Genomic DNA, 21,884 nt, shown 5'->3' with positions numbered 1-21,884 from the left:
AGATTAAATAATTAAAAAAATTAACAGCATAAATAAATGCATGTTGTATATTCATATTGCGAACTGCACTAAAGTTAAGAATGAGTAATATTTAAACAGACTAATAAAATGGCTAATTAAACTGACTGTTTTTTAATTTAAGATAGAAGGCCACATTCAATTCAATAACACAAACGATTTGAGATAAAATGATATCAACTGAAATCCCGGACCATGACACATTAGTTCATTTAGTGCGTTTCTGACTATTAAGTGAGTTAATATACAAAAGCTGATCATTACTCTGCTTCTGGGATTGTAATCACCACGATGAGGTGCACTTTGTGCTAATGAGCTGCTCGCTGTACATTATCATTATCCTAATAGATGCATTACCTGCAGCACACTCCAAAATTTCCTCCACATTTTCTTCACACTTTGGGCTTTATTCTAATAAAAGATTTACAAAGAGTGGGAGCTGCTGGCTGCTGTTGTGTAAACCACAGGGGATGGGGGGGAAGTGTGTGTGTTTGTAAGCACATACCATTTCCCATGCCGCTGACCACAGCCCCGTCACTCACTCCAGATGTGTTGGCATTGCTGGACGGTGCATTGTGAGGGGCCAAACTGGGCAAAAACAAACAGCTGTAGAGAGACGATAAAAAAATCAAATTAATCAAGAATTCTGGCAGCGTGTCAGACATTTTGCACATTTTATTCTCGTCTCGTGTCATAAAATTGTGGAAAACATTTCACATAGGCGGCTAAAGAGGAGATGTGGATGTTTATTTGTGGGTGTCGTGCTTTATGTAACACTGACAGAGCGCGCTCTCCATAACACCAATGAATTACACCCTTTACAAAACATTACAAACATCCACTGATAAAACACATTCAAACACTAGCAAATAATACTACATGTTCTGAAGCAGATAATTAAAGTGGCTGCAAACCAATGCAAGATTCCTGTCAGTCTCTACTTCATTAAACATTCTGTCATTCATTAAAATAAAACACACACACACACACACACACACACACACACACACACACACACACACACACACAGTGTCACTCAAAACAGCTAAACACGTCTCTGTGGAGGCTAATTAACCCAAACAAAGGAAGCTTCTTATGTCGTTTTAATATTGAAAAAGCTGTGGCATAAAAAAAACAGCTCACATCACACACACGCACACACACACAAACAACAGTCCACGCCAAAACTGTGAAACATTAACACTCCTAACAGACATGGAAGTGTGTGGGGAAGGGTTCAGTTTGGGGACATTTTTTTTAACCTGTTAGCCAGCACCTAACTTTAAATTTACATTAAATTTACATTAACATTTCCTGACTCCAGTAAGCTACAAACACCAATTATGTATCATTGGGAAGAAGACACTTTGAGCTTTACTGTGGTGAAAGGAGAAGTTACATGTTAAAAAATATAAAAAGTTGTACATTATGAAGTCATGAGGAAAAAAAAAGTGAGCTACATCTGAGAAACCTTCCATTGACAATATTTGTGTATTTGGAAATATTATTCAGTAAGAGGTAAAGTCAAATAACTCTTCAAAAAAGATCTTAAAAATTAATGAACAATTAAATAATACACTATTAAATAAAAATTAAACAATGTAATACAGTCTATATAATTTAACTTCACTTAATTATTTACACTATAGACCATTTTGATGTGGTCATGTCATTGGATAGATGGATGGATGTACGGACGGACGGACAGACGGACGGAGATCCATCCATCCATCAAACTATCCATCCATCCAGCCACCCATCAATCTATCTATCTATCTAACTATCAATCTAACTATCCATCTATCTTTGCTCCTTTACATTTATCCCTCCATCCTTCTACCCATCCATCCTTCTATCTATCCATCCATCCATCCATCCAGCCAGCCACCCATACATCTATTTATCCATCCATCCATCCATCCAACTATATTTATCTATCTATCTAACTATCCATCTATCTAATATAGTAATAGTATATAATAGTAATCTATTAATAAAAATATCCACCTATCTATGCTTCTTTACATTTATCCCTCCATCCTTCTATCCATCCCTCCATCCTTCTACCCACCTATCTATCAAATCATCCATCTATGCTTCTTTATATTTATCCATCCATCCATGTCATTGGATAGATGGATAGATGGATCTATCTATCTGTCTATCTATCTATCTATCTATCTATCTATCTATCTATCTATCTATCTATCTATCTATCTATCTATCTATCTAGATAGAAGGATGGATATATCGATGGATGGATAGATAGATAGATAGATGGATCTATCTATCTATCTATCTATCTATCTATCTATCTATCTATCTATCTATCTATCTATCTATCTAATGATATGGATGTATAGAAGGATGGATAGACGTATGGATGGATAAATGTAAAGAAGCATAGATAGTTAGATGGATGGATGGTTAGAAAGATGAATAGAAGGATGGAGGGATGGATAGAAGGATGGAGGGATAAATGTAAAGAAGCATAGATGGATGGATGGATAGATTGATAGTTAGATTGATAGTTAGATGGATTGATATAGTTGGATGATAGATGGATAGATTGATGGGTGGATGGATAGATAAATGGATGGATGGGTGGCTGGATGGATGGATGGATGGATAGATAGATGTGGATAGAAAGATGGATGAATGGATTGACAGAAGGATAGATAGATAGACACATAAATAGATAGATAGACAGACAGACATAAAAACTGACAGACAGACAGATAGATCAATCCATCCTTCTATCTATCTATCCATCCATGCTTCTATCTTTCTATCCATCCTTCTATCTATCTATCTATCTATCTATCTATCTATCTATCTATCTATCTATCTATCTATCTATCTATCTATCTATCTATCTATCATCAATCAATCTATCCATTCATCCATCCAACTATATCTATCCATCTAATTATCAATCTAACTATTCATCTATCTATCCATTTATATTTGCTTTTTTACCTTTATACCTCCATCCAGCAATCTATCCATCCATCCATCCATCCATCCATCCATCCATCCATCCATCCATCCATCCATCCATCCATCCATCCATCCATCTATCTATCTATCTATCTATCTATCTATCTATCTATCTATACATCCATCGGTCCATCCAACTATATCTGTCCATCTATCTTTCTAACTATCCATCTATCTAATATAGTAATAGTATATAATAGTAATCTATCAATAAAAATATCCACCTATCTATGCTTCTTTACATTTATCCCTCCATCCTTCTATCCATCCCTCCATCCTTCTATCCACCTATCTATCAAATCATCCATCCATGGATTGACGGAAGGATAGATAGATAGACACATAAATAGATAGATAGACAGACAGACATATAAACTGACAGACAGACAGATAGATCAATCCATCCTTCTATCTATCTATCTATCTATCTATCTATCTATCTATCTATCTATCTATCTATCTATCTATCTATCTATCTATCTATCTATCTATCCATCCATGCTTCTATCTTTCTATCCATTCATCAATGCTTCTATCCATCTATCTATCTATCTATCTATCTATCTATCTATCTATCTATCTATCTATCTATCTATCTATCTATCTATCTATCTATCTATCTATCTATCTATCTATCCATCCATCCAACTATCTATGCTTCTTTACATTTATCCATCCATACGTCTATCCATCCTTCTATCCATCCATATCATTAGATAGATAGATAGATAGATAGATAGATAGATAGATAGATAGATAGATAGATAGATAGATAGATAGATAGATAGATAGATCGATAGATCGATCGATCGATCGATCGATCCATCCATCCATCCATCCTTCTATCTATCGATCTATCTATCTATCCATCCATCTATCTATCGATCTATCCATCCATCTATCGATCTATCCATGCTTCTATCTATCCATGCTTCTATCTATCTATCTATCTATCTATCTATCTATCTATCTATCTATCTATCTATCTATCTATCTATCTATCTATCTATCTATCTATCTATCTATCTATCCATCCATCCATCCAACTATATCTATCATCCATCTAACTATCAATCTAACTATCCATCTATCTATCCATCTATATGTGCTTCTTTACCTTTATACCTCCATCCATTCTTCCATCCAATCTATCCATCCCTCTATTTATCTATCTATCCATCCAGCCACCCATCCATCCATCCAGCCACCCATCCATTAATCCATCCTTCTATTTATCTATCAATCCACCCATCAATCTATCTATCTATCTAACTATCAATCTAACTATCCATCTATGTATGCCTCTTTACATTTATCCCTCCATCCTTCTATCCATCCTTCCATCCAATCTATCCATCTATCCATCCAACAATATCTATCCATCTATCTATCAATTTAACTATCCATCTATCTATCTATGCTTTTTTACATTTATCCCTCCATCCATCTATCCATCCACCCACCCATCAATCTATCCATCCATCTATATCTATCCATCTATCTAACTATCAATCTAACTATCCATCTATCTATCTATGCTTCTTTACATTTATCCCTCCATCCTTCCATCCATCCATCTATCCACCCATCAATCTATCCATCCAACTATATCTATCCATTGATCTATCTATCAATCTAACTATCCATCTATCGATCGATCCATCCATCTATCCATCAATCTATCCATCCAAGTATATCTATCCATCTATCAATCTAACTATCCATCTATCTATGATTCTTTACCTTTATACCTCCATCCTTCTACCTATCCTTATATCCATCCCTCCATCCTTCTATCCATTTATCTATCCATCCATCTATCCATCCACCCATCAATCTATCTATTCATCTAACTATATCTTTCCATCTATCCATCCATCCATCTATCCTTCTATCCAGCCACCCATCTATCCATTTATCTATCCATCCATCCACCCATTAATCTATCCATCCAACTATATTTATCCATCCATCCATCTATCTATCCTTCTATCGATCGATCCATCCATCTATCCATCAATCTATCCATCCAAGTATATCTATCCATCTATCAATCTAACTATCTATCCATCTATCCATCCACCCATCAATCTATCTATTCATCTAACTATATCTTTCCATCTATCCATCCATCCATCTATCCTTCTATCCATCCATCTATCTATCTATCCTTCTATCGATCCATCCATCCATCTATCCATCAATCTATCCAAACAAGTATATCTATCCATCTATCAATCTAACTATCCATCTATCTATGCTTCTTTACCTTTATACCTCCATCCTTCTACCTATCCTTATATCCATCCCTCTATCCTTCTATCCATTTATCCATCCATCCATCCATCCATCTATCTATCTATCCATCCTTCTATCCATCTATCTATGCTTCTTTACATGTATCCCTCCATCCTTCTATCCATCTCTCCATGTAATCATCCATCCATCTCTCCATCCTTCTATCCATATAATCATCCATCCATGCTTCTTTACGTTTATCCATTCATCCTTCTATTCATCCTTCTATCTATCTATCTATCTATCTATCCATCCATCCATCCATCCATCCATCTATCTATCTATCTATCCATCCAGCCACCCATCCATCTATTTATCTATCCATCTATCCATCCATCCAACTATATCTATCCATCCATCTAACTATCCATCTATCTATCCATCTATCTATCCATCTATATGTGCTTCTTTACCTTTATACCTCCATCCATTCTTCCATCCAATCTATCCATCCCTCTATTTATCTATCTATCCATCCAGCCACCCATCCATTAATTCATCCATCTATTTATCTATCCATCCACCCATCAATCTATCTATCTATCTAACTATCAATCTAACTATCCATCTATGTATGCCTCTTTACATTTATCCCCCCATCCTTCTATCCATCCTTCCATCCAATCTATCCATCTATCCATCCAACAATATCTATCCATCTATTTATCAATTTAACTATCCATCTATCTATCTATGCTTTTTTACATTTATCCCTCCATCCATCTATCCATCCACCCACCCATCAATCTATCCATCCATCTATATCTATCCATCTATCTAACTATCAATCTAACTATTCATCTATCCATCTATCTATCTTTGCTTCTTTACATTTATCCCTCCATCCTTCTATCCATCCTTCCATCCATTTATCTATCCATCCATCCATCTATCCACCCATCAATCTATCCATCCAACTATATCTATGCATTGATATATCTATCAATCTAACTATCCATCTATCTATCCATCTATATATGCTTTTTACATGTATACCTTCATCCATCAATCTATCCATCCTTCTATTTATCTATCTATCCATCCTTCTATCTATCCATCCATCCAGCCACCCATCTATCCATTTATCTATCCATCCATCTATCCATCCACCCATCAATCTATCCATCCAACTATATTTATCCATCTATCCATCCATCCGTCTATCTATCTATCCTTCTATCGATCGATCCATCCATCTATCCATCAATCTATCCATCCAAGTATATCTATCCATCTATCAATCTAACTATCCATCTATCTATGATTCTTTACATTTATACCTCCATCCTTCTACCTATCCTTATATCCATCCCTCCATCCTTCTATCCATTTATCTATCCATCCATCTATCCATCCACCCATCAATCTATCTATCCATCTAACTATATCTTTCCATCTATCCATCCATCCATCTATCCTTCTATCCATTCATCTATCTATCTATCCATCTATCTATCTATCCTTCTATCAATCCATCCATCCATCTATCCATCAATCTATCCATCCAAGTATATCTATCCATCTATCAATCTAACTATCCATCTATCTATGCTTCTTTACATGTATCCCTCCATCCTTCTATCCATCTCTCCATGTAATCATCCATCCATCTCTCCATCCTTCTATCTATATAATCATCCATCCATGCTTCTTTACGTTTATCCATCCATCCTTCTATTCATCCTTCTATCTATCTATCTATCTATCTATCTATCTATCTATCTATCTATCTATCTATCTATCTATCTATCTATCTATCTATCTATCTATCTATCCATCTATCTATCTATCTATCTGTCCATCCATATATCCATCCTTCTATCCATCTATCTATGTTTCTTTACATGTATCCCTCCATCCTTCTACCTATCCTTATATCCATCACTCCATCCTTCTGTCCATTTATCCATCCATCCATCCATCCATCCATCCATTTATCCATCTATCTATCTATCCATCCATCCATCCATCCATCCATCCATCCATCCATCCATCCATCCATCCATCCATCCATCCATCCATCCATCCATCCATCCATCCATCCATCTATCTATCTATCTATCTATCTATCTATCTATCTATCTATTCATCCACCCATCTATCCAGCCTCCCACCCATTCATCCATTTATCTATCCACCCATCCATCCATCCATCCAACTATATCTAACCATCTATCTTACTATCAATCTAACTATCCATCTATCTATATATGCTTCTTTACCTTTATCCCTCCATCCATCAATCTATCTATACTTCTATTTATTTATCAATCCATCCACCCATCCATCAATCTATTTATCTATTCATCTATCCCTACATCCACCCATCCATCCATCCATCCTCCCATCTTTCCATCCAACTATGTCTATCCATCCATCTATATATGCTTCTTTACATTTATCCATTCATCCTTCTATCCATCCCTCCATCCTTCTATCCATCCATCCATCTATCTATGCTTCTATACATTTATCAATCCATCCATCCAGCCAGCCATCCATCCATCCATCCATCCACCCATCCATCTATCATCCATCATCCATCCATCCATCCATCTATCCATCTATCCATTCATATACCCATCCATCCAGCCACCCATGCATCCATCCATTTATCCATCCACCCATCAATCTATCCATCCAACTATATCTATCCAGCTTTCTATCCAACTATATCTATCTATCTATCTAACTATCAATCTAACTATCCATCTATCCATCTATATATGCTTCTTTACCTTTATACCTCCATCCATCCATCAATCTATACATCCCTCTATTTATCTATCTATCCATCCTTCTATCTATCCATCCATCCATCCATCCACCCATCAATCTATCTATCCATCCAACAATAGCTATCCATCTATCTAACTATCAATCTATCCATCTATGCTTCTTTACATTTATCCCTCCATCCTTCCATCCATTCATCTATCCATCATCTATACATCCATCTATCCATCCACCCATCAATCTATCCATCCAACTAGATCTATCCATCGATCTAACTATCAATCTAACTATCCATCTATCTATCCATCTATATATGCTTCTTTACATGTATACCTCCATCCATCAATCTATCCATCCTTCTATTTATTTATCTATCGATCCATCCATCTATATATCCACCCATCAATCTATCCATCCAACTATATTTATCCATCTATCCATTCATCCATCCATCCTTCTATCTATTCATCTATCTATCTATCCTTCTATTGATCCATCCATCCATCTATCCACCCATCCATCCATCTATCAATCTATCCATCCAAGTATATCTATCCATCTATCTGTGCTTCTTTACGTTTATCCATCCACCCATCCTTCTATCCATCCATATATCCATCCTTCTAACTATCCATGTCATTGGATGGATGGATGGATGGATGGATGGATGGATAGATAGACAAATATGGACAGAAAGATGGATGTATACATGGATGGATGGATGGATGGAAGGATAGATAGATCCAGCCACCCATCCATCCATTTATCGATCCATCCACCCATCAATCTATCCATCCAACTATATCTATCCTTCTATCTATCAATCTATCTAACTATCCATCTATCCCTCCATCCTTCTATCCATTTATCCCTCCATCTATCTATCCATCCATCCATCCATCTATCTATCTATCTATCTATCTATCTATCTATCTATCTATCTATCTATCTATCTATCTATCTATCTATCTATCTATCTATCTATCTATCTATCCCTCCATCCTTCTATCCATTTATCCCTCCATCCATCTATCTATTTATCTATGCTTCTTTACATTTATCCATCCATCCATATATCCATCCATCCATGTCATTGGATAGATCTATCTATCTATCTATCTATCTATCTATCTATCTATCTATCTATCTATCTATCTATCTATCTATCTATCTATCTATCTATCTATCTATCTATCCATCCATCCATCCTTTAATCCATCTATCTATGCTTCTTTACATGTATCCCTCCATCCTTCTATCCATCTCTCCATGTAATCATCCATTCATCTCTCCATCCTTCTATCCATATAATCATCCATCCATGCTTCTTTACGTTTATCCATCCATCCTTCTATTCATCCTTCTATCTATCTATCTATCTATCTATCTATCTATCTATCTATCTATCTATCTATCTATCTATGCTTCTTTACATGTATCTCTCCATCCTTCTACCTATCCTTATATCCATCCCTCCATCCTTCTATCCATTTATCCATCCATCCATCCATCCATCCATCCATCCATCTATCTATCTATCTATCTATCTATCTATCTATCTATCTATCTATCTATCTATCTATCTATCTATCTATCTATCTATCTATCTATCTATCCATCCATCCATCCATCCATCCATCCATCCATCCATCCATCCATCCATCCAACCATCTATCCAGCCACCCACCCATCCATCCATTTATTTATCCTTCCATCCATCCATCCACCCATCAATCTATCCATCCAACTATTTCTAACCATCTAACTATCCATCTATCTATCCATCTATTTATGCTTCTTTACATTTATTCCTCCATCCATCAATCTATCCATCCTTCTATTCATCTATCCATCCATCAATCTATTTATCTATTCATCTTTCCATACATCAACCCATCCATCCAGCCAGCCACCCATCTTCCCATCTATCCATCCAACTATATCTATCCATACATCTATCTATGCTTCTTTACATTTATCGCTACATCCTGCTATGAATCCCTCCATCCTTCTATCCATCTATCTATCCATCCATCCATCTATCTATGCTTCTTTACATTTATCCATCCATCCTTCTATCCATCCATCCATCTATCAAACTATCATCCTTCTATCTATCTATCTATCTATCTATCTATCTATCTATCTATCTATCTATCTATCTATCTATCTATCTATCTATCTATCTATCTATCTATCTATCTATCTATCTATCTATCTATCCAGCCAACCATCTATCCAGCCACCCACCCATTCATCCATCCATTTATCTATCCATCCATCCATCCACCCATCAATCTATCCATCCAACTATTTCTAACCATCTAACTATCAATCTAACTATCCATCTATCTATGCTTCTTTACCTTTATTCCTCCATCCATCAATCTATCCATCCTTCTATTCATCTATCTATCCATCCATCAATCTATTTATCTATTCATCTATCCATACATCCACCCATCCATCCAGCCAGCCACCCATCCTCCCATCTATCCATCCATCTATCTATGCTTCTTTACATTTATCATTACATCCTGCTATGAATCCCTCCATCCTTCTATCCATCTATCTATCCATCCATCCATCCATCTATGCTTCTTTACATTTATCCATCCATCCTTCTATCCATCCATCCATCCATCTATCAATCTACCATCCTTCTATCTATCTATCTATCTATCTATCTATCTATCTATCTATCTATCTATCTATCTATCTATCTATCTATCTATCTATCTATCTATCTATCTATCTACCCATCCATCCAGCCACCCATCCATCCATCCATCCATCCATCCACCCACCCATCAATCTATCCATCTTTCTATCCAACTATATCTATCCATCTATCTAACTATTAATCTATCTATCCATCTATCTATCCATCTATCTATCCATCTATATATGCTTATTTACTTTTATACCTCCATCCATTCTTCCATCCATCAATCTATCCATCCCTCTATTTGTCTATCAATCCTCTATCTATCCATCCATCCATCCATCCAATCTATATCTATCCATCTATCTAACTATTAATCTAACTATCCATCTATCTATGCTTCTTTACATTTATCCCTCCATCCTTCTATCCATCCTTCCATCCATTTATCTATCCATCCATCTATCAATCTTTCCATCCAACTATATCTATCCATAGATCTAACTATCAATCTAACTATCCATCTATCTATCCATCTATATATGCTCTTTACCTTTATACCTTCATCCTTCCATCCATCAATCTATCCATCCTTCTATTATCTATCTATCTATCCATCCACCCAGCCACCCATCTATCCATTTATCTATCTATCCACCCATCAATCTATCTATCTATCCATCCAACTATATCTATCCATCTATCCATCCATCCTTTCTTCTATCCATATTTCCATCCACCCATCTATCTATCATTCTATCTATCCATCCTTCCATCCATTTATCTATCCATCCATCTATCCATCCACCCATCAATCTATCCATCTGTCCATCCAACTATATATATCCTTCGATCTAACTATCTATCTAACTATCCATCTATCTAGCCATCTATATATGCTTCTTTACCTTTATACCTCCATCCTTCCATCCATCAATCTATCCATCCTTCTATTTATCTATCTATCCATCCTTCTTTCTATCCATCCATCCATCCAGCCACCCATCTATCCATCCACCCATCAATCTATCTATCCATCCAACTATATCTATCCATCTATCCATCCATCTATCCTTCTATCGATTCATCTATCTATCTATCCTTCTATCTATCCATCTATCTATCTATCCTTCTATCTGTCCATCCATCCATCTAACCACCCAACCATCCATTTATCTATCTATCCATCCATCCATCCATCTATCCATCCACCCATCAATCTATCCATCCAAGTATTTCTATCCATCTGTCTAACTATCAATCTAACTATCCATCTATCTATGCTTCTTTACCTTTATACCTCCATCATTCTATCTATCCTTATATCCATCCCTCCACCCTTCTATCCATTTATCTATCATCCATCTATCCATCCACCCATCAACCTATCTATCCATCCAACTATATCTTTCCATCTATCCATCCATCCATCTATCCTTCTATCTATTCATCTATCTATCTATCCTTCTATCTATCCATCTATCTATCTATCCTTCTATCGATCCATCCATCCATCTAACCACCCATCCATCCATTTATCTATCCATCCATCCATCCATCCACCCATCAATCTATCCATCCAAGTATTTCTATCCATCTATCTAACTATCCATCTAACTATCCATCTATCTGTGCTTCTTTACATTTATCCATCCATCCTTCTGTCCATCCTTATATCCATCCTTCTATCTATCCAAGTCGATGGATAGATAGATAGACAGACAGACAGACAGACAGACAGATAGACAGATAGATAGATAGATAGATAGATAGATAGATAGATAGATAGATAGATAGATAGATAGATAGATAGATAGATAGATAGATAGATAGATAGATAGATAGATCCATGCATCTAAAAACAATAAACTACATTTATGTGCATAGAGGGGCATTAATGTCCTCCCTTTAAGGACTTCCTCATAACCCAAAAAGCTCTAAGCCCAGCTGTGGCGGCACCATTAAGCTGGTCTGCATGGGCCAATCCAGAATGTGTTTATATGAATTTTTCATGAAGGCAGATGGGGAGCGCGCTGTGTATGAGTGTGTGTGCGTGTGTGTGTGTGTGTGTGTGTGTGAGTGTGTGTGTGTGTGTGTGTGAGCGCGACTTCTCAGCACTCGCAAGATGAAATGTGGGCCAGTACGGGCGTTTTTTACATCTTCAATTATTCTAAGCTGCATGTTCTATTCAGATGTAGGAGAAAATATTTAAAGAGACGGGAGGATTCTGGCTGAGACGCATAAAAGATACATCATTTGTTATGCCTGTGCAGCTTTAAAGAGAATGTGTGGTATTTAAGGGCTGCTTTATAATTGTTCAGATCAAAACTATCAAAATTCAGCCTGTGCAAAACAAATATTACTGGGTCTCATATAATGTGCGCGCAAAAACAACCGTTGACCCACTTCCTACACATAAATCTCCCATTAAGGCAACTAATAATTTGGAAAGAAGACAAATGATGATCGCTGTGCCTTCATAATTAATGAAAAATATGAAATATTAAAGATCTGTTATTTTCAGTTTAGCGTGTGCCCTGATGGGATTATGTTAAACAGAAGCAGATGGAGGCTCAGTGTGGATTCTTTGTTGCGCTTTGAACTTTGATGCGTTCGGAGATGTAAGCGCATTTCAGCCCTCTGTTTTTCTGTCAGCTTTAAAACTAGGTCAAGCTTTTAAAAGCACAACGCCAAATACATTTTTGATTGACTCATACGTCTGCTAAACACTAAATCAATAAATCACTGATGCCTAAACGGATGTTTGCTCACAAACAGTGACTTAGCTGAAATCGACATGTAAAGACTCACCCGAATCCCTCTAATGACGTGTCAAACTCCACGAAGGCGGGTGTGACGGATGACCCGTGGAGACGGATGTCATGGGGCGTCGTCATGGAGACCAGGCACTTGACTCGGGTAAGGGGCACAGTGCTTCCCTCGGCTGAGCGCACCAGACTCCGGCTGATCCGGTACTGGCTGTTGTCCTCATTAATTGTGAAGACGCTATCCGGGCCAAAACCCTCCATGGACAAGGTCATACTGTCTGGAGGAGCAAAAGGTCAAAAAGTACATTCAGGTTGGCTCACTTAATATTCCACTATTAACTACTAGACTTCCTAGGATGTCTATGAAAGACTGATTATTTTATTTGTAAAAGACGATCAATAGGATGTGATGCTTTAGCCAAGCTTCTGTGAACTTCACGTTCATTTATGAACGCATGGAAAAATGCTTATACAATGTTCAGGTAATGTAGAAAGAGATGTTATTTACGGTTTAATGTCAATGTGTCAGCAAAAGAAAGAGTTTCATTTGAGTCTCAAATAACAAGATATATAGTATACAGCTGATATCAGAATTAATAGCCTCCCTGAATTATTAACCCCCCTGTTGATTTTTTTCCCCCAATTTCTGTTTAACAGAGAGCAGATTTTTTCTACACATTTCTAAACATAATAGTTTTAATAACTCATTTCCAATAACTGATTTATTTTTTCTTTGTCATGATGACAGTAAATAATATTTGACTGCATATTTTTCAAGACACTTCTATACAGCTTAAAGTGACATTTAAAGGCTTAACTGGGTTAATTAGGTTAACTAGACAGGTTAGGGTAATTAGGCAAGTTATTGTATAATGATGGTTTGTCCTGTAGACTATTGGGAAAAAATTGCTTAAAGGGGCTAATAATTTTGACCTTAAAATGGTGTTTAAAAAATTAAAAACTGATTTTATTCTAGCTGAAATAAAACAAATAAGACTTTCTCCAGGAGAAAGAATATTGTCAGACATACTGTGAAAATTTCCTGGCTCTGTTAAACATAATTTGGGAAATATTTAAAAAAGAAAAAAATTATAATAATAAAATCAAAGGGGGGCTAATAATTCTGACTTCAACTGTATAGTGTCAAATTCACTCCATGAACCATTGCAACTTCATTTGTCCGTTAATAAATCTGTGACAGATAACTTCTTAACTACTGTTTTCTCACTGTTGTCATTTCGCTTGTATGTTCCTTTGTTAAGTTGTTAAATGAATTCATTTTACAGGAGGGCTTAAAATTTAGCTTTTAACTGTATGTATTAAAAATGGATTAAAATAAATTAAATGTAATTAGTACTAGAAAACATTGAAATAGTTTTAAACTCGTTCAAAAATAATGTATTTTTTTAAGATTTTAAAAGCAATCACATAAATTTAACAGGAAATATTTTTTAGGTTTATGGTTAGCCCTTAATTACTGTAGATTCTGGTTTTACAGGACATACATTCAAAATAACTAAAGAAAAAGTAAAACTATAAGAAAAATTCTGAAAAAGCGCAAGTTAAATGAAATAATTCAGTCTGAGCAACTAAATATCAAGACAATTTTTAAAATAAAAATCCCATAAAGATAATAATATGCCATTTTGCCTTCACCTTCTGTTAGTGTGCAAACAGTGAAGTGCAAAAAAATTATTCTAAATGTATCTAACCTGCTTGGGTGTTGAACGTTATAAATCTGACACTCTAAAAGCAAAAGGAAACTTTCTCTCTCCGCTAGAATCCTTTTATTCTGTTTAAATTGGAGTTCTCTGTGAAATAACCTTATTCTGAGATAATCTGCAGTGGATATAAGCAACAAAAATAGCCAGACCCTGGACAGGCTAAACGAATCCACGGAGGCTTTCTACAAAGCAAGCAGGAAACCTTTAAATTAGCGAGTTCAAAAAGGACTCGCTGGACATGGTGAGAGCTTGGAGAAAAGTAATTTCACTGGTAATTAGGGAAGCTGGGAACTCATCTCCTGCAAAAACCTGCTTCAATTGAACGTCTCGCTGCTGGCAGAGCTGAGGAGAGCAAGGAGAGAATGTTTTGTTTGATTCTGATGGTGATTGATGGCATTTCACCAAAGACCACAGTCAGTGAAGCCTGAAGTAAATGTCCCTCCTTTCACTGGCCCACAGAGAAAATACACAGACAAGAGCACAGAGCACTGACACAAACTGTTTTCGAGATGCCACAAAAGCATACTGACAGTTCGAGCAGTCTTTATGCAGTTTTTTGTCCTTACTTCGCATTTCGGCTTCGTAGCTGAGGGAGCTCGGCTTGTGGACCCGGTACTGCTTCAGGAGCTTTTTGTCCCAGGCTCCGCAGTTCAGAGGATTCCCTAGTCTTAAAAATTCCCTGGAAAAATGCAAAAAAAAAATAATAATAATTTAATTAAGACAGCAATAACCCACAGAAAACGCTAAACACAAGACATTAACAATACAACAATTCACGACTTAAGGTCCTTTGGGATCCCTAACTCTCTGCTCCCCTTTTCTGTTGTACATCTCCCCTGTCTTATCAATAAACGTGAAAACCCCTAAAAAATTATTATAAATTTTATAAATATACTATTTTTTATCTTATTATTTATTCTATAATGCTATTTTGGAGAGGGGAGTAATCTATCACTCAAATTTATTAACCTATTAAATTTAAGTTGCAATATTAAAATTAATTTGACTAAACAACTCAATTGACAAATATCTAAATTAGCATAGCATAGCATAGATTGGCATAGCAAAACAAAACATAAAGAACAAAGTAACAAATACAAAAAACAAAAGAACAAACATAACATAGCAAAACATAACAAAACATAGGAAAACAAAAGCCAAAACATAATACAGTAAAACTTAACATAGCATAGCAAAACAAAACATAGCAAAACGAAAACTTTAACCTAACATAACATAGTAAAACAAAACATAAAAAACATAGCGTAACATAGCAAAACATAGCATAGCACAGTAAAAAAAAACATAGCAAAACAAAAACCAAAAAACAAGAGATAACATAGCATAATCTAACATAGCATTGTAAAAAACATAGCAAAACAAAAAAACATAAACCAAGACATAACATAACATAGTAAAACAAAACATAAAAAACATAACGTAACAAATACAAAAAACAAAATGCACATGACAGCAAAACATGACAAAGTAAAACATACATAACATAACATTGCAAAATATAACAAAACACAGCAAAACAAAAACTAAAACATAAGTAAAACATAGAATAGCAAATCAAAACAAAAACTAAAACATGACATAAAGTAAAACATAGAATAGCAAATCAAAACATAGAAAAACAAAAATCCTAACATAACATAACTTAACATATCATACTAAAACATAGCATAGCATAGCAACACATAACATATCACAGCACAGCATAGCATACCAAAACAAAACATAGCAAAACTAAAAACCAAAAGATAACATAACAAAACATAGCATAACATAACCTAACCTAACATAGCAAAACATAGCATAGCACAGTAAAACAAAACATAGCAAAACAAAAAACAAAAGTTAACTTAACCCAACATAACCTAACATAGCAAAACATAGCATAGCAAAACAAAAACCAAAACCAAAAACCAAATGATAACATAACATAAAATAGCATAGCATAACAAAACAAAACATAGCAAAACAAAAATCAAAAGATAACCTAACATAGCATAGCAGTGCATAGCATAGCATAGCATAACATTAACATAGCAAAACATAGCATAGCATAGTAAAACAAAACATAGCAAAACAAAAACAAAAACCAAAATATAACATAACATACCATAGCATAACATAACATAACCTAACATTGCAAAACATAGCATAGCAAAATAAAAACCGAAAAAGTAACATAACATAACATAGCATAGCATAGCACAGCAGCATAACATAACATAACATAACATAACATAACATAACATAACAAAACAAAAACCAAAAGATAACATAACCTAACCCAACATAACCTAACATAGCAAAACATAGCATAGCATAGCACAACAAAACAAAAACCAAAATGTTAACATAAAATAGCAAAGCAAAGCAAAGCATAGCATAGCATAGCATAGCATAGCATAGCATAACAAAACAAAGCAAATCAAAAATCAAAAGAAAACCCAACCTAACCTAACATAGCATTGCATTGCATTGCATTGCATAGCATAGCATAACATAACATAGCAAAACATAGCATAGCATGGTAAAACAAAACAAAGCAAACAAAAAACCAAAAGAGAAAAGTAACATAACATAACCTAACCTAACATAGCAAAACATAGCATAGCATAGTAAAACAAAACATAGTAAAACAAAAACCAAAACCAAAATATAACATAACATACCATAGCATAACATAACATAACCTAACATTGCAAAACATAGCATAGCAAAATAAAAACCGAAAAAGTAACATAACATAACATAGCATAGCATAGCACAGCAGCATAACATAACATAACATAACATAACATAACATAACATAACATAACATAACATAACATAACAAAACAAAAACCAAAAGATAACATAACCTAACCCAACATAATTGCGAAACCAACATCACTACTTGCTATACACTTTTATACACATATACACTTATTTAACAACACACTTTACATGCCAATTTGCACATAACAGCTGCACATATAACGTTGTATATAGTAATAAACATGTACATACACTTGTCAATCTGTATATTTGCACTCACTACTTACTTCTATTTTTTAAAATATATTTATTATCTGTTTTTTGTCCTGTCTCTGTAATCCTGTTGCACTGTAGAAGCTCTGTCACGAAAACAAATTCCTAGTATGTGTGAACATACCTGGCAATAAAGCTCTTTCTGATTCTGATTCTGATAACCTAACATAGCAAAACATAGCATAGCACAACAAAACAAAAACCAAAATGTTAACATAAAATAGCAAAGCAAAGCATAGCATAACAAAACATAGCAAATCAAAAATCAAAAAAAGAAAACCCAACCTAACCTAACATAGCATTGCATAGCATAGCATAGCATAGCATAACATAACATAGCAAAACATACAAAACATAGCAAAACATAGCAAAACATAGCATAGCATAGTAAAACAAAACAAAGCAAACCAAAAACCAAAAGAGAAAAGTAACATAACATAACCTAACCTAACATAGCAAAACATAGCATAGCATAGTAAAACAAAACATAGTACAACAAAAACCAATAACCGAAATATAACATAACATACCATAGCATAACATAACATAACCTAACATTGCAAAACATAGCATAGCATAGCAAAATAAAAACCGAAAAAGTAACATAACATAGCATACCACAGCAGCATAACATAACATAGCAAAACAAAACAGCAAAACAAAAAACAACAGATAACATATCCTAACCCTACATAACCTAACATAGCAAAACATAGCATAGCATAGCAAAACAAAAACCAAATGTTAACATAACATAAAATAGCAAAGCAAAGCATAGCATAACAAAATATAGTAAATCAAAAATCAAAAGAAAACTCAACCTAACCTAACATTGCATAGCATGATTAACATAACCTAGCAAAACATAGCATAGCATAGTAAAACAAAACAAAACATAGCAAACCAAAAACCAAAAGAGAAAGTAACATAACATAACCTAACCGAACATAGCAAAATATAGCATAACATAGTAAAACAAAACATAGCAAAACAAAAACCAAAAACCAAACTATAACATACCATAGCAGAGCATAACATTGCAAAATATAGTATAGCATAGCAAAACAAAAACCAAAAAGTAACATAACATAACATAACATAACATAACATAACATAACATAACATAACATAGCACCATAACATAACATAACCTAACCTAACATAGCAAAACAAAACATAGCAAAAACAAAAACAAAAAACAAGATAACATAACCTAACATAATATAACATAGCAAAACATAGCATAGCATAAAGAAAACATAGCAAACCAAAAACCAAAAGAGAAACGTAACATAACATAACATAGCAAAACATAGCATAGCAAAACATAGCATTGCAAAACAAAACATAGCAAAACAAAAAACAAAAACTAAAAGATAACATAACAACAATAAATAATATTCAATTTGATCATAGCAAACTAACATAGCAAAACATAGCATAGCAAAAAAACATAGCAAAAAAAGAAAAATAAATAAATAAGATAACATTACATAGCATAGCAAAGCAGCATAACATAACCTAACCTAACATAGCAAAACAAAACAGCAAAAACAAAAGCAAAAAACAAGATAACATAACCTAACATAATATAACATAGCAAAACATAGCATAGCAAAAAGAAAACATAGCAAACCAAAAACCAAAAGAGAAACGTAACATAACATAACATAGCATAGTAAAACAAAACATAGCAAATCAAAAACCAAAAGATAACATAACATACCATAGCATAGCATACCATAGCATAACAGAGCATAACATAGCATAACAGAGCATAACATAGCATAACATAACATGACATAGCAAAACACAGCATAGCATTGCAAAACAAAACATAAAAAATCAAAAACCAAGAAAAACATTACAACATAACATAACATAACATAACATAACATAACATAACATAACATAACATAACATAACATAACATAACATAACATAGTTAAACAAAACATAGCAAAACAAAAACAAAAAACTAAAAGATAACATAACCTAACATAACAACAATTTATAATATTCAACTGCAATTGATCATAGCAAACTAACATAGCAAAATATAGCATAGCAAAATAAAAAATAGCAAAAAACAAAAAACATAGCATAGCAAAATAAAACAAAAAACATAGCAAGACAAAACATAGCAAAAACAAAAGCAAAAAACAAGATAACATAACATAACCTAACATATTATAACACAGCAAAACATAGCATACCATAACATAGCAAAAAGAAAACATAGCAAACCAACCAAAAGAGGAACATAACATAGCAAAACATAGCATAGCATAGTAAAACAAAACATAGCAAAACAAAAACCAAAAACCAAAAGATAGCATAACATAACCTAACATTGCAAAACATAGCATAGCAAAACAAAAACATAACATAACATAGCAAAGCATAGCATAGCATTGCAAAACAAAACATAGCAAACCAAAAACCAAAAGAGAAACATAACATAAATAACATAACATACCAAAACATAGCATAGCAAACAAAACATAGCAAACAACCATGACATAACATAACATAACATAACAAAACATAGCAAATCAAAAAAGAAACATAACATAACATAGCATAACATAGCAAAACATAGCATGGCATAATTAAACAAAACATAGCAAACTAAAAACCAAAAGAGAAACATAACATAACCATAACATAACATAGCATAACATAGCAAAACAACAAACCAAAAACTAAAAGATAACATAACCTAACATAACAACAGTTAATAATATTCAATTGCAATTGATCATAGCAAACTAACATAGCAAAACAAAACACAGCAAAAAACAAGAAATAAGATAAGATAATATAACATAACAGCATAACATAACCTAACCTAACATAGCAACACAAAACAGCAAAAACAAAAACAAAAAAAGAGATAACATAACATAAACTAACCTAACATAATATAACATAGCAAAACATAGCATAGCATAGCAAAAAGAAAACATAGCAAACCAAAAACCAAAAGAGAAACGTAACATAACATAAATAACATAGCAAAACATAGCATAGCAAAACAAAACATAGCAAACAACCATAACATAACATAACAAAACATAGCATAGCAAAACAAAACATAGCAAACCAAAAACCAAAAGAAAAACATAACATAACAACATAACATAGCAAAACACAGCATAGCATAGTTAAACAAAACATAGCAAAACAAGACCAAAAACTAAAAGATAACATAACCTTACATAACAATTAATAATATTCAATTACAGTTGATCATAGCAAACCAACTTAGCAAAACATAGCAAAGCAAAACAAAACATAGCAAAAAAATAATAATAATAAGATAACATTACATAGCATAGCAAAGCAGCATAACATAACATAATCTAACCTAACCTAGCAAAACAAAACATAGCAAAACTAAAGCAGAAAACAAGATAACATAACATAACCTAACATAATATAACATAGCATAGCATAACATAGAAAAAAGAAAACATAGCAAACCAAAAGAGAAACGTAACATAACAAAACATAACATAGCATAGTAAAACAAAACATAGCAAAACAAAAAACAAAAACAAAAGATAACATAACAAACCATAGCATAGCATAACATAGCAAAACATAGCATAGCATAGCAAAACAAAT

At 34.0% G+C, this 21,884-nt stretch overlaps 1 protein-coding gene across 1 annotated transcript in view; it reads right to left on the bottom strand.

Moving 5' to 3' along the window:
• Window positions 1–21,884, bottom strand: part of LOC130228375 (WD repeat and FYVE domain-containing protein 3-like) — a 150,845-nt gene that overhangs the window by 66,024 nt on the left and 62,937 nt on the right. Inside the window, 3 exon segments of the mRNA XM_056456805.1 lie at window positions 524–624; window positions 13,529–13,763; window positions 15,776–15,888. Coding sequence (XP_056312780.1) covers window positions 524–624; window positions 13,529–13,763; window positions 15,776–15,888 — 449 coding nt within the window.

This window comes from Danio aesculapii, chromosome 5 (assembly GCF_903798145.1).
Source record: "Danio aesculapii chromosome 5, fDanAes4.1, whole genome shotgun sequence".
In the NCBI taxonomy this organism is placed as follows: domain Eukaryota; kingdom Metazoa; phylum Chordata; class Actinopteri; order Cypriniformes; family Danionidae; genus Danio; species Danio aesculapii.
This window is presented reverse-complemented; position numbering and strand designations above follow the sequence as displayed.